This window comes from Leptopilina boulardi, unplaced genomic scaffold, assembly GCF_019393585.1.
Source record: "Leptopilina boulardi isolate dan_hultmark-lab unplaced genomic scaffold, ZJU_Lbou_2.1 LbouV2_152, whole genome shotgun sequence".
Classification (NCBI taxonomy): Eukaryota; Metazoa; Arthropoda; class Insecta; order Hymenoptera; family Figitidae; genus Leptopilina; species Leptopilina boulardi.
In genome coordinates this window covers 258,995-271,416 of record NW_026137699.1, presented here as the reverse complement: position 1 = coordinate 271,416, position 12,422 = coordinate 258,995, and the positions used below count along the sequence as shown (strand labels likewise).

Here is a 12,422-nt window from a genome sequence, read left to right as displayed (position 1 = left end):
ATCACGAACTACTTCAAACACAAACTAATCGAGAACTAGAATTAACTATGAATTTAAGAACGACAATAAACGAAACTATTATAGAAAATGTTATAAATTCAAAACTAGTAATAGTAACACTACTGATTGACGAACCAAACGAAGACATTAATATAGCAGTAGACGCTATTAACGACGGAAAACATGGAATAGTTCATCCTCAACTGTTGACACCAAGAATACTAAAGAATACTATAGAAGAATTCGAACAAGTCCATAGAACGAGATATCATTTTGAAAATACTGAAGAAACTTATCAATATATTATTGACTTGAGTGAAGTTGGAGTAGCAATAATAAAAGGGTTATTGACTTACATTTTGAGAATACCAGTAATTGAAAAGGAAGAAGGAAATATTATTCGACTAATACCAATCCCAGAGAAAATAAAGGACACCTATTTAGGATATACACCAGAACATGAATATTTTATAAAATACAAAGGATCATATACTCCATTGAAAATTGACTACCAAACCGATTGTAAAAACATAGTAGAATATAAAATCTGTAAAAGAAAACAACCAAATTATTTACTAGGCAAATCTAACGGATGTGATGCTACTTTGTTAAGGAGAGACTCTTTAGCAAATTCTATACTATCCCCATATTTATTACATCAAGAAACATATATTTCTGTTACCAATGGATACATATTACTCCCACTCCGACAAATAACTATTGACATTAATTGTGACGACGGACTTGAAACTATTACAATTCACCATGCTAGTTTAATACAAGGTTCAAGATGTAAAGTATTTTTAGAAAACACAGAATTGTATCTTCCAAGTATACAAACGCTAAACAAAATTGTTAACATTAATGTAAGTTACGAATTACCTTTTGACAAAAATGAAATAGAAAATCTTAGAGATAGATTAATTCCGCTACCTCAAAAATTAGATCAACAAACATTAGCAAATGCTAAATTAGGATTAGATAATACATTAGATTTATTGGAGCAAATAAAATCACGTACTCGAATCAATAATTGGAAAGAAAAGGCTGTAGATGTATTACACATTGCAAGTTATAGTAGTTTAACTATTATAGGAATTTATGTAATATATAAATGTGGATTGTTTAAAATAATACGAAAATGTTTACCTAAAAAGTAATGTTTATTCTGTATTAAAAATCAAATCACTAATGAACCCGTCCTTGTAACCTACGAAAGACAACCACATAGAATGGCAGAAGTAGATATTAAACCTTATTTAGATAAGAATGTAAAACTTAGAATTAGGGACTAAATGCTGTCTAACGAGAGGGATGTTATAGTCAGCAAATATATATATCCCCACTTGTATTGCTTCATATTTGACATGAGCTGCAAACCGTTTTAGCAATTCAGTCTTATTCCTACCTTTGTATGTATAATATAATTTTGATAATAAATTGTCACTCACACAAGTGATATAAAAGGTACAGTGAGTCTTTTATTAAATTGACCGTAACAATAGTTTTATTTTAAATTTTTTATATTTTCTTTTTAATCATTTTTTTATATGGATATTTATCCTTTACTAAAAACTTACTATTTGTTATCACCTTTATAAAAAAATTCTTATTTCATAATTAAATAACAAAAAAAGTTATTAAATTTAAATTTTCATTATTTTCAAAATTATCATCTGCCTGAAAAGATCCCGCTGTCGGTAAAAAAGACTGCGCCGCTGTCCTGTGAGCTCCACGTACCGACTGTGAGCCTCATTGAAACCACCATTTGCCGCATTGGACTCGTATTTGACATTTCACCTCTCCATATTTTAGTGAAACCTTATATTTCCGCTCACCATTAGTATTGTTTCACTCTTTTAACTTTTATTTTTCAAAGCTTACATTTATTTATTATTCATGTAACGTCGTTTCGTTTTTTTAATGCTTAAAATTTTGGCCGCATTGGGACTCTTGGATTTACGCAATCACCGTGACACACAATGCGGTATTTCGCGAATACCGCATTTGCAGGTTGATACTCCCAATACATAAATCGGTACCTCACAATACTCTTTTTACAGGGAAGGTAACTAAGTGTTCAAAAAAATAATTTATTTATTATATGAAAAAAAAATTATAAAAAGACATACATTTTTGGCCCTTTTGACCCGTGTCAACCCTTAAATATGACTGCAGAAACAATTATACTTACGACCCTACATAGGGTTCCTATATTATATATATATATACTCTACTTAATGTTGTTCCATTATCTGACCATAAATGCGGGTGTACTTTAGGTATAAAATGTGCGACCATATTAAGAGTTGTTATAACGATCATATTTGTGGACGTATTTACGCTTCTTTGTTAATAAGGATTTATATAAAAAGTGTGACTCCAATTGACAAATAATTTGATTAACTTTTTTAGTAAGTAGAAATACTGATAATTAATCGTGCATATGTTGAGGCATGAGATTATTACTTCTTATATATATATATATACACTCAAATCTCCCTATTACGACTTTCTATACAACGAGCGCTCATACTCTATGTTCAACAAGCAAATTATCCTCTTCTGCATCCCCGCTGTTTACAAATCCAATGTGTTGACGAAACTACAAAATTTTCTTTTATAGATACGTAAGAAAGATTCACATTTTGATATGTTTCTTAATAGTTTAATAAGTAATTTAATGTTTCAAATTATCCAATTAAAAGAAATTATAGATTGTTTCATATGCATATATATATATATATATATATATATATATATATATATATATATATATATATATATATATATATATATATATATATATATATATATATGAGGCATTTCATATAAGAATACGGAGTCATGTCTCGGATTATTCTCAAAATTCGGTAAATTGTAGTAATAGTGGTGCTAAATAAGTGTACAAATTTTGAATTTTTAATATTTTTCAAGATATTTGCAATAACAAATTTGAGCAATATTTTTTTAATTTACTTATAACTTTTTTCCTACTAACAATAGAGAAAAATGTTGTAAATGTTTTTTACACAGAAGATCTTAAACTTTCAGAAATAATTTTTTTTAAATATTAATTTTAAAACAATTTGTTTAGAAAATAAAATTTGTTTATAACTTTTAAACATGTTCTCCCTCATTTAGAAGCGCGAAAAAAATCATGAATATTGTTTAAGTCATAATAAATCGATGGTTAAATTTTTGAGATGGCATTATTTTTTGTTTTCGAGATATTCATTAATTAACTAACAAAAGTTAATAAAAAATGAAATTTTTTACGAACAAATAAAATAAAAAAAATAATTTTTTTCTGAAAGTTTAAGGTCTTTTGCGTAAAAAAACATTTACAACATTTTTCTCTATTTTTAGCAGGAAAAAAGTTATAAGTAAATAAAAAAAATATTGCTCAAATTTGTTATTGTAAATATTGCCAAAAATATTAAAAATTTCAAATTCAAAATTTATACACTTATTCAGCACCACTATCACTACAATTTACCAAAATTTGAGAAAAATCCGAGACATGAACCCATATTCTCATATGACATGCCTCATATATATGCATATGGAGAGAGGGAAATTTCAGAAAACTGCACGATACGGAGACACGACATGTATGCAAAATGGGTTATGTTTACAATTGTGACAGTTTATATGTACCCACATAGCACAACTTCTTACTGTGAGGTTACTGTAAGGATATCTGCAGGGTTTGTGAGGTTACCGTGAAAGCCTACAGTAAACTTGAGGTCATCTTAAAATTTCCACCATTACAGTAAGCTTACACAGTAAACCTACGGTAAGCTTACGCAGTAAGGTCATGGTGGGTTTACATGGTAAGATTGAGGTAAACTTACACACTAAGATTGTTGTAAGCTTCCCGTAAGGTTACTGTAAACATAGAATGTTATTAATAAATTTTATTAATATTTATGCGCAGTAGTTTTCTATGGCACATACGGCTGCGCAGTAAATTTAATTTAACAAACCCTATTGGTGTTCATAAAGTACTTTACCAAATATATAAATTTTTATAAAAAAAAATTTATAATATAATATATATTATAATATAATTATTTTTAATATATTTTCTTATTACTCTGTTTACAATAACCTTACAGCAAACTTTACCGTGTAAGCTTACCACAACCTTACCATGTAAACTTACCACGACTTTACAGTGTAAGCCTACCTTAGCTGTACTGTGTAAGCTTACTATAATGGCGGAAGTTTTAAGATGACCTCAAATTTACTGCAGGCTCACACGGTAACCTTACAAACCCTACAGATATCTTTACAGTAACCTCACAGCAAGAAGTCGTGCTATGTTGGTATATGTATGACAAATTTTAGTTCGATTTTTACAAACTACAAGAATTTTGAACTTAATCTTACCTTTCATAAATATATTGATAAATTTATTGTATACTGAAAGTAATATTGTTCTTCGTAAAATCATTGCATTCATATTTAAAGTTACTATGAAGGAGCAGAAAGTAGGGATTGTGGGGATTCTCTTTTTGCTGTCGTAATAGGGAATTTTTAGATTCCCGAATTTCTCGTTATGTGGAGATTCGAGTGTATATTATGAAATTTATTTACATATATTATGGAAACTAATTTAAATTTTATCACATCCTCGTTCCTTTCTCATTCTCTATCTGTATTTTCTCGTCATTTATTTCTAGACCAATATTTGTAATTCCCTGAACTTTGCTGAGTTTTCTGGGCTTAGTAGGAGGTCCTAAAAGGTGCTTTACTGGAGGACTGAGTAGATCATAATTTAAATCAGCCGGATCTTGAAAACCAGTTGCATAACTTACAAGGATTCCAACAAAAACTGTCACGAGACAACCAATTGCACTATACCATAGATAACTTATCTGGAAAAAATATTTAAGTTATATACATATGTAATTTCAATTAAAACTGTTTACGATAATACAAGCTTACTTTGTATAAGGTCCAAACTTCTGACACAGAATTCTCAGATGTTAACAATTCCGAAGTTGTTTCATTAAGACAAGGGCATTCATCAGTTGATATAGGTTTTCCTTCTAAATAAACATGTCCTTTGATTGTTGCAACTTGTGCACCCAATCCGATCCATCCAATTAATGCTATACTTGTAATTGCTCCAACCATAGCTCCTTTAGCATTAGCCCAAGGAATAAACATCCCCAAAGAGAACAGCCCCAGTGTTACACCACCAACCATCCCATTAAACGATAGAGCAACCTATTGAATATAACATTCTTTAATAAGATTTTTTAATTATATACAAGTATGTTATAGTGTTGTTCAATTAAAAATCTATTTAAAATGTCACGCCATTGTTCAATTTCTCGTGACTCTTTTTGTTATATTTGTGGTAATTTCATCATAAAAGGCCAAGAAAAAATTTTTACACAGGTTTTAAAACAGGCTTACAAAACTTGTTTCAATATTGAAGTAAAAAATCCAGATTTTTACAAATATGTGCCTTCAAAGGTGTGTGTTACTTGTGCAAAAACTTTAAGAGACTGGATGCAAGGTACTCGATCGTTTTCGTTTGAGAATCCTATGATTTGAAAGAAACAAAAAGATCATGAAACCGATTGTTATTTCTGTCTGACAAATGTTGTTGGTTTTAATCGGAGAAACAAAAACTGCATTAAATATACAGATATCGAATCAGCCAAACGTCCTGAAACTAAATGCGGTCATTCCATTCCTAAAAATTTGAGAGAATTTTTAGATAGAAATTTGATTCAAAATAAAGTTGAGACTGAAATTGAAGACAATGATGATGATGATGATGACGACTTTTTTGATGTTGAATCATTGGTTCTACAGTTGATAAATCAAGAAAGGTTGAATGATCTTTGCCGTTATCTTAATTTAACCAAAGAAAAGTCTCAACTTTTAAGTTTAAGATTGAAAGAGTGGAATTTATTGGCAGAAGATGCAAAAACTTCATCATTTAAACAGCGTGATGAGAAATTATGTTCATATTTTACGCATTTGCCTGATGAAGATTTTTGCTTCTGTAACTACATAGAACTCATGAAAGAATTAAAAATTGTTTACAATCCGAAACACTGGAAGCTCTTCATAGATTCATCGAAATCTGGATTAAAAGCAGTACTCCTGCATAATGGCAACGAAAAAAATCTGTTCCTATTGGATGCTCTGCAACAATGAAGGAAACTTACGACAATTTGGCTCTTGTGATCGATTTGATTAATTATTCAAAACACGAATGGGAAGTGTGTTCTGATTTAAAAGTCGTAGCGATTATATTGGGTCTTCAGTCTAGATACACGAAGTACATGTGCTTTTTGTGTTTGTGGGACAGTAGGGACAGAAAATCGCACTACGTTAGAAAAGACTGGCCCCGCCGTCAAAATGTGGTTATTGGGAAAAATAACGTCAAGAATATGCCTTTGGTTGATCCGGAAAATTTTATTCCTCCTCCTCTACATTTGAAATTAGGTCTTATTAAAAATTTTGCAAAACGCATGGGCAAGGACGGACCTGCTTTATTACATTTGAAAAAGTTATTTCCGAAATTGAGTGAGGCAAAAATAAAAGAAGGAGTATTCAATGGACCCCAAATAAGGACTATTTTGAAAGATCAAGAATTTGCTGGCCATTTGTCTTCAAAGGAATTGTGAGCATGGAATGCTTTTGTGGCTGTCGTTACCGGATTTTTGGGAAATAACAAAGAGGATAATGAACAAAGGGAAAGATTTTATCAAGATGTGAGCACTATGGAAACTAGGTAAATTAAATTAAACTAGGTAAAAAAATTTAAATTAAATTAAATAATCAAAATAAATAAAAACAAAATAATAAATAAAATAATAAAAAACAAATTAAATTTTAAAACAAATTTAAAAACTAGATACAAAGGAAAGAGTCCAGTTAAAATGTTAGCCGACTATTGATGTTCATTAGTACGTGATCTACCAGATGCCGTTTACAAGCGCAAATAAATATGCAAGATAATTGATTCGTTGATTTTATTAATTTTATTAATTTCTTGTTGTTGATATATTTTATTATTATAAATTTATAACGTTTCTCTTTTAATTATTTGTTTATTTTAATTATTCAGTTTTAGTCTTGGAATTATTCTTTTGGAATTATTCTTCAACAGTTACTTTGCAAAAAAAATTGTAAATCTTAATGTGATTAAAAAAACATCGACGAAGTTTAGATAAAAATATGTTAACTTTGTTTAAATTTTCATTATTATATAAACCTGGTTCTAGAGTGTTTCTTGTTAGAGACGGATTTTCCGTCACTTTATAATTTTTTTAATCATTATTTATTCATAATTATCTTTCAAATTATTATATTATAAAACACAAAACACATTATTATTCTCATTGTGAATATTTTTAATTATTATTTAGAAATCATTTAATAATTATGCCAAAGGCCTTTTCATATATTTTAGTTATAATGAATTGTTAAATTGAAATAAGTTACAAAATAATAACATGATCTAAATTCTTATTGTATCATTTAAATGTGGGTCTTCAATATATGACAGTTACTTAATCCCTTTGGAAGATTAAGTAATATTAATGAAAATTATAAGTAGAGTAGGTGATTGAATGTATCACTGCCCCAGTTAAAATGCAACGTTTTTGAAATTGCATGAAAATAAGGAGAAGTCAGTTGCAAAATCAACTCTCCTTCTACATGAATCGGGAGTGATCATTGTCACCAAACTCATTGTTTAAGAGAGTTTAAATAGTCGGTCTTTCGGACAGTAGGGATGGAATGATCAGTATTCGTTCAAGTGTTCAGTATCATTTCCCGCAAAGGCGGATGTTGTGTTGATTCCCGCAAAAGGCGGATGATTATATTATTGAAGTCCCACAAAAAGTGGTTGAAGTTATTAATTAATCCCCAAGTAAGGGTTGATCTGTGTTAAATAATAATAAATACAAGTGTCTTGAAAATATATAAAAAATAAATTGAGAAATTCATTATAACTAAATAAAGAAGAGAAGACTTCCGCATACCTAAATATCAAGTGACAAACAACGAGTAATACGATACTTTTCTGTAACGATTATAATTCTGGTGAGTCTCTTTAAATAATTGTGTTTAATAAAACAGTTTCTTGTGTTTCGAATCTATCTTGTTGATATTTGTGAGACTTGACGTAAGTCAAGTAGCTTAATTATTGAATTTTGTAATAAACCTTTCTTTGCATGTATAAAACAAATACTTTGAGAATAATTTGTAATAAATTGAGTGTTAATTTAATTTGACTCTATTTATTTATTTTTCACATTAAATTACTTTGTCTCATATTTCTTTTAACATTTTCTCTGAAATACCGTCTATCCGGGTTTATTGAATTGATAATTTACTGAGAGGTAGTCCACTACCTTATTCTAAAATTATTTAGCGAAGAGCATTTACGCTTTCCAAATAAGCGGAATTGTTAAGTAATAAAAATTAGTATTTTTCTAAAATATTTATTATTTCTCGTCAAGTTATCTATTTTATTTTTCTTTTGTTAATTAACATCCGTCTTTAACAAAATGGTGGCAGCGGTGGGATTTGTCGCTCATATTTTTGAAAAAATGTTTTTAAAAAAAAAGTTGAGACTTTAGTAAAGAGTGAAAAATAAATTTTCTTTCTGAAAATACACATGAATGAATACGCACTCACAAATACACAGTAATTATTTGAAGTAAATTGTGATAAAAAAATGATGAAATTGAATTGATGTTGAATAATTTGTTTATTGTTTCCATGTTTTAATGTACTATTTTTCAGACAAAATTTTTGTTTGGGTTTTTGTCAAGTGCGCGAGTAGAATTTTTTTGTTATTTTTATTTTGGTTCGCTAACGTCGAACTGAGACACAGTAACTACCCTTGCATTCGGCAAGCTCTGGTTTCTCTAAAAATTCGGTAAAAATTCCTTGACTTAACCTTGCCGGAAGTGTGTAGCCACTTGGGCAAGTGAGAGGATTAAAATCACGAAAAGTATACAAAACAGGAATTAGATTTTTATTGTTTGAATATAAAATTTCAAATGTATAATTATTCTAAATGCGAAGAAAATAAATTAGAAAGACAACGTAAACTTCGTGCACACATTTTAGCTAGAAGAAATATTAGTCCAGAAAGATTTGATGCGGTAAAAAAACAATTATTCGTCGGAAAAGAAAAAGTTAAAGATACGCGTTCAGAAAACAATTACAGCTCACTAGCACAATCATTGCAAAATTTGAGCATGACAGGTAATTAAAAGTTTGATTAATTAAAAGAAATAAACGACCTTGCTATAGATAGGTTACGGGATTAGTGCGTTAATCGTATTTCAAAACATTGCGAGCACCAAGTCACAGTAAGAGTGCTGAGTTGACAAAGTATACAGTTGAAAGAAATTAAATTAATAAGATAAATAAAATAAAAGTCATAATGTGTTAATAAAAGAATTAAAAAAAAAATTTATCGAGAATATATTTTCTTTTTATTTTACAATTGATTTAAATAAAAAGAATCTAATAATTTAAACAAAGTTTTTTTTTTTTAATCGTTTGAGTGAGATTTCTTTGCGATTGAAGAGTAGAGAAAACATGCAATAAGAAACCGGGTCTTATTACAGGTTATATGAGTATTTAAAAGACATTTATTTCGAAATAATAAATTGGGAATTTACGATTATTTTATTTCACGAGTGTTATGAAAATAAACAGATTTTAAAAGTTTTAAAATAAATATCTGTGATTTTTGCCAGATATAATTAATAAAAAGAATTGATTTTTTTTATGTTGAGATTTTTTTTGAGAGATAATCATGACGGATCGGGAAGGAAACGGTAAACGGCGTCAATCCGGTAATGAAAATCAAGGACATGTTGACAATCCTTTCGCGGAAAACAGACGCGAAAATTTCAATGCAACAAATGTAGCCGAATTATATAGGGACAGGACAGATTTAGGTTTCCAATCAATTTTACCTCTGCAGCGACCATTTGTCGCAAATGATGAAGAAAATGCAGGTATCGCGACGGCTCGCTCTATTGCTGATAGCTTAACCATACAAAATGCCCTAATGGAAATAAAGGTTTATGATGGAAAGAACATGTCGGTCAAGGATTTTATTCAAGATGTAGTGGTAGCTGCTTCGAAATTTCCCCCCGAATATGAAGGAACGTTAATTACTTCGGTTTTAGGAAAATTAACAGGTCCAGCGAGAGACTGTACAGACAACAAGCAATTCGCTAGATTGACCGATATAATAGAGCTTTTAAAAGAAAGATTTGCACCAGGACAAGCTTTTGAAGTGTATTATGCAGAAATTATGAATTTGAAAATGTACAGAAATGAAAATTTACCTGATCTTTATGATAGATTATTGAGATTACTTAGCGGGGCAAGTTCAGCCCTACGCGCTACATTCGATGCTAACACAGAGGCAATAACAACCAATGTTGTGAAACATACAGCATTAAAAACGTTTGTTAGAGCGTTGCCAGATGAAATTGCGAACGCAGTAGATGCACGTGCGCCTAGAAATTTAGAAGAAGCATACAAATACGCAAAAGCGGCACAAGACAGAAAAATGCAACCGATTACAGGGGGTTATTCGTCATATATTACTAATTATAACGATAATAGTCAAAGAGTCATGAAAACTCGATGGGAAGAGCAAATCGATTTTAGAGGTAACAGGAATTACGATCAAAGAAAAGATAAAAATAGATATAATAGCGGAAATCGGTCTAGTAGGGGACGATATCAGGATTGGGAAAATTATCAACCAAGGTACGAACAAAGAGAGGATAGAAATTATAATATAAATTATGGTAAAAATAATTATGGGGAAACTCAGGATGATAATACAGGGCGTAGCAACGATTATAACGACCCTAGACTTTACAACCCTAACGCAGATAGAAACAACTGGGAAAATAGGTATCAAAGTCCAAGTAGATACATACAAGAAAATTGTTACAATACAAACGGGCCCAGAGAAAATTGGGAAAACAGATACCCCACAGATTATGCAAATAAAGAAAGAAATAATTACTCTAATAGTAGAGCAGCATCGGTAGAAAGAAATAATAGTAACATTCCTTTAAACTGGGAACTTGTTCGTCGAGAAGACGCGACGATGGGCTCGGACAATCAAATGCGTCCAACTACGGTGTGGTTTCAGGAAACCCCATCACTTTGAAAATACGTGAAACAGTCACGGAATCACCTGCAGTAAAATTACCTGGGAATTATTTAGTAGGAGGAAAGGCAAGTTTTCTTGTAGGTGCAGGGGCGGATATTAACATTATAAAATCTGACGCGTTAAGCCCTGATGCGCCAGTTAGAACCTCTGAAGCATCGTACATGACAGGAGTGTCAAAAACTAGATTTTACACACTAGGCACAGTAGAAATTACAATATTTGATAAACAATATACTTTTCATGTAGTAAAACCTAATCTTGAAGTAAAAACAGATGGTATAATAGGAAGAACTTATTTAAATGTCTTTTACAATTTTTTAATAACGGCGTCTAAGCCAGTACAACCTATCCCATGCATAGATCAGGAAACACATACTAATTACATTAAGCCTAATGCTAGGAATTTCGAATTTGATCAACGAAGGGTAGTTAACCACGATACTTTCCAGAAATCATATGAAGCACATAATGCAGATTTTATTAGATGGGAAAATAAAGAAAATTATGATAATCAAGAATATTCAAATAACATATCAATGGTGGATAATAAACCATCTTCTGAACCTAGAAATGTAGATGACAATAGAAGTCATTTTCCAGCATGTAATACCATTGAACTTAATGAAATTGGAAGAGGGCAACCCACGGTAGAGTTGGAAGTAAATTATCTTGTAGGTGATAAAACTCTATTTTTTGAAGATAATGAGGCTAAAATAAATATCATAAAAGCTACAGTATTGCGACCTGATGCGCCAGTAAATGCAAAAGGCGTAATGTGTATTAAAGGAGTTTGTTGGGAGGATTTATATACATTAGGGACAGTTGAATTAGAAATTCTTAGAATCAAATCTCTCTTCCACATAGTAGATTCCACATTTCCTATTTCAGCAGAAGGACTTTTAGGAAGACCATTTTTATTCAAAGAAAAATCAAATAGCTGGTTCCTCTACAAGAAACAAAAATTAGAATGGCAATCAGTAGTATCTGATGCTTTTATGGACCCTGAATACAGAAGAATTGAAAGGTGCTTAGGAAAGCAAGTAGTGAGAGAAAAACTACCTCCTATAAATAGTGAACCCAGAATCAAACCTAAAGTCATCGTTAAACCAAAGGAAACAACAGAGGAAACCAAACCTATTTCTCCAAAATTGAGGACTAAGGTAGAAAAGAGATTAGAAGAAATAATAAGACAATCTCGAAAGGTAACTATTACTACAATAAATAG

The 12,422-nt window shown here is 30.4% G+C and overlaps 1 protein-coding gene across 1 annotated transcript in view; it reads right to left on the bottom strand.

Moving 5' to 3' along the window:
• Nucleotides 1–2,079: 2,079 nt before the first annotated feature.
• LOC127276772 (sodium-coupled monocarboxylate transporter 1) overlaps nucleotides 2,080–12,422 on the bottom strand; it is an 82,405-nt gene continuing 72,062 nt past the window's right edge. The window contains exons 8-9 of the mRNA XM_051297419.1: nucleotides 4,954–5,238; nucleotides 2,080–4,883 (exon numbers count right to left, since the gene is read on the bottom strand). Of these exons, the coding sequence (XP_051153376.1) occupies nucleotides 4,632–4,883; nucleotides 4,954–5,238 (537 nt within the window). The 3' untranslated portion in view covers nucleotides 2,080–4,631. The remainder of the gene's footprint in view (nucleotides 4,884–4,953; nucleotides 5,239–12,422) is intronic.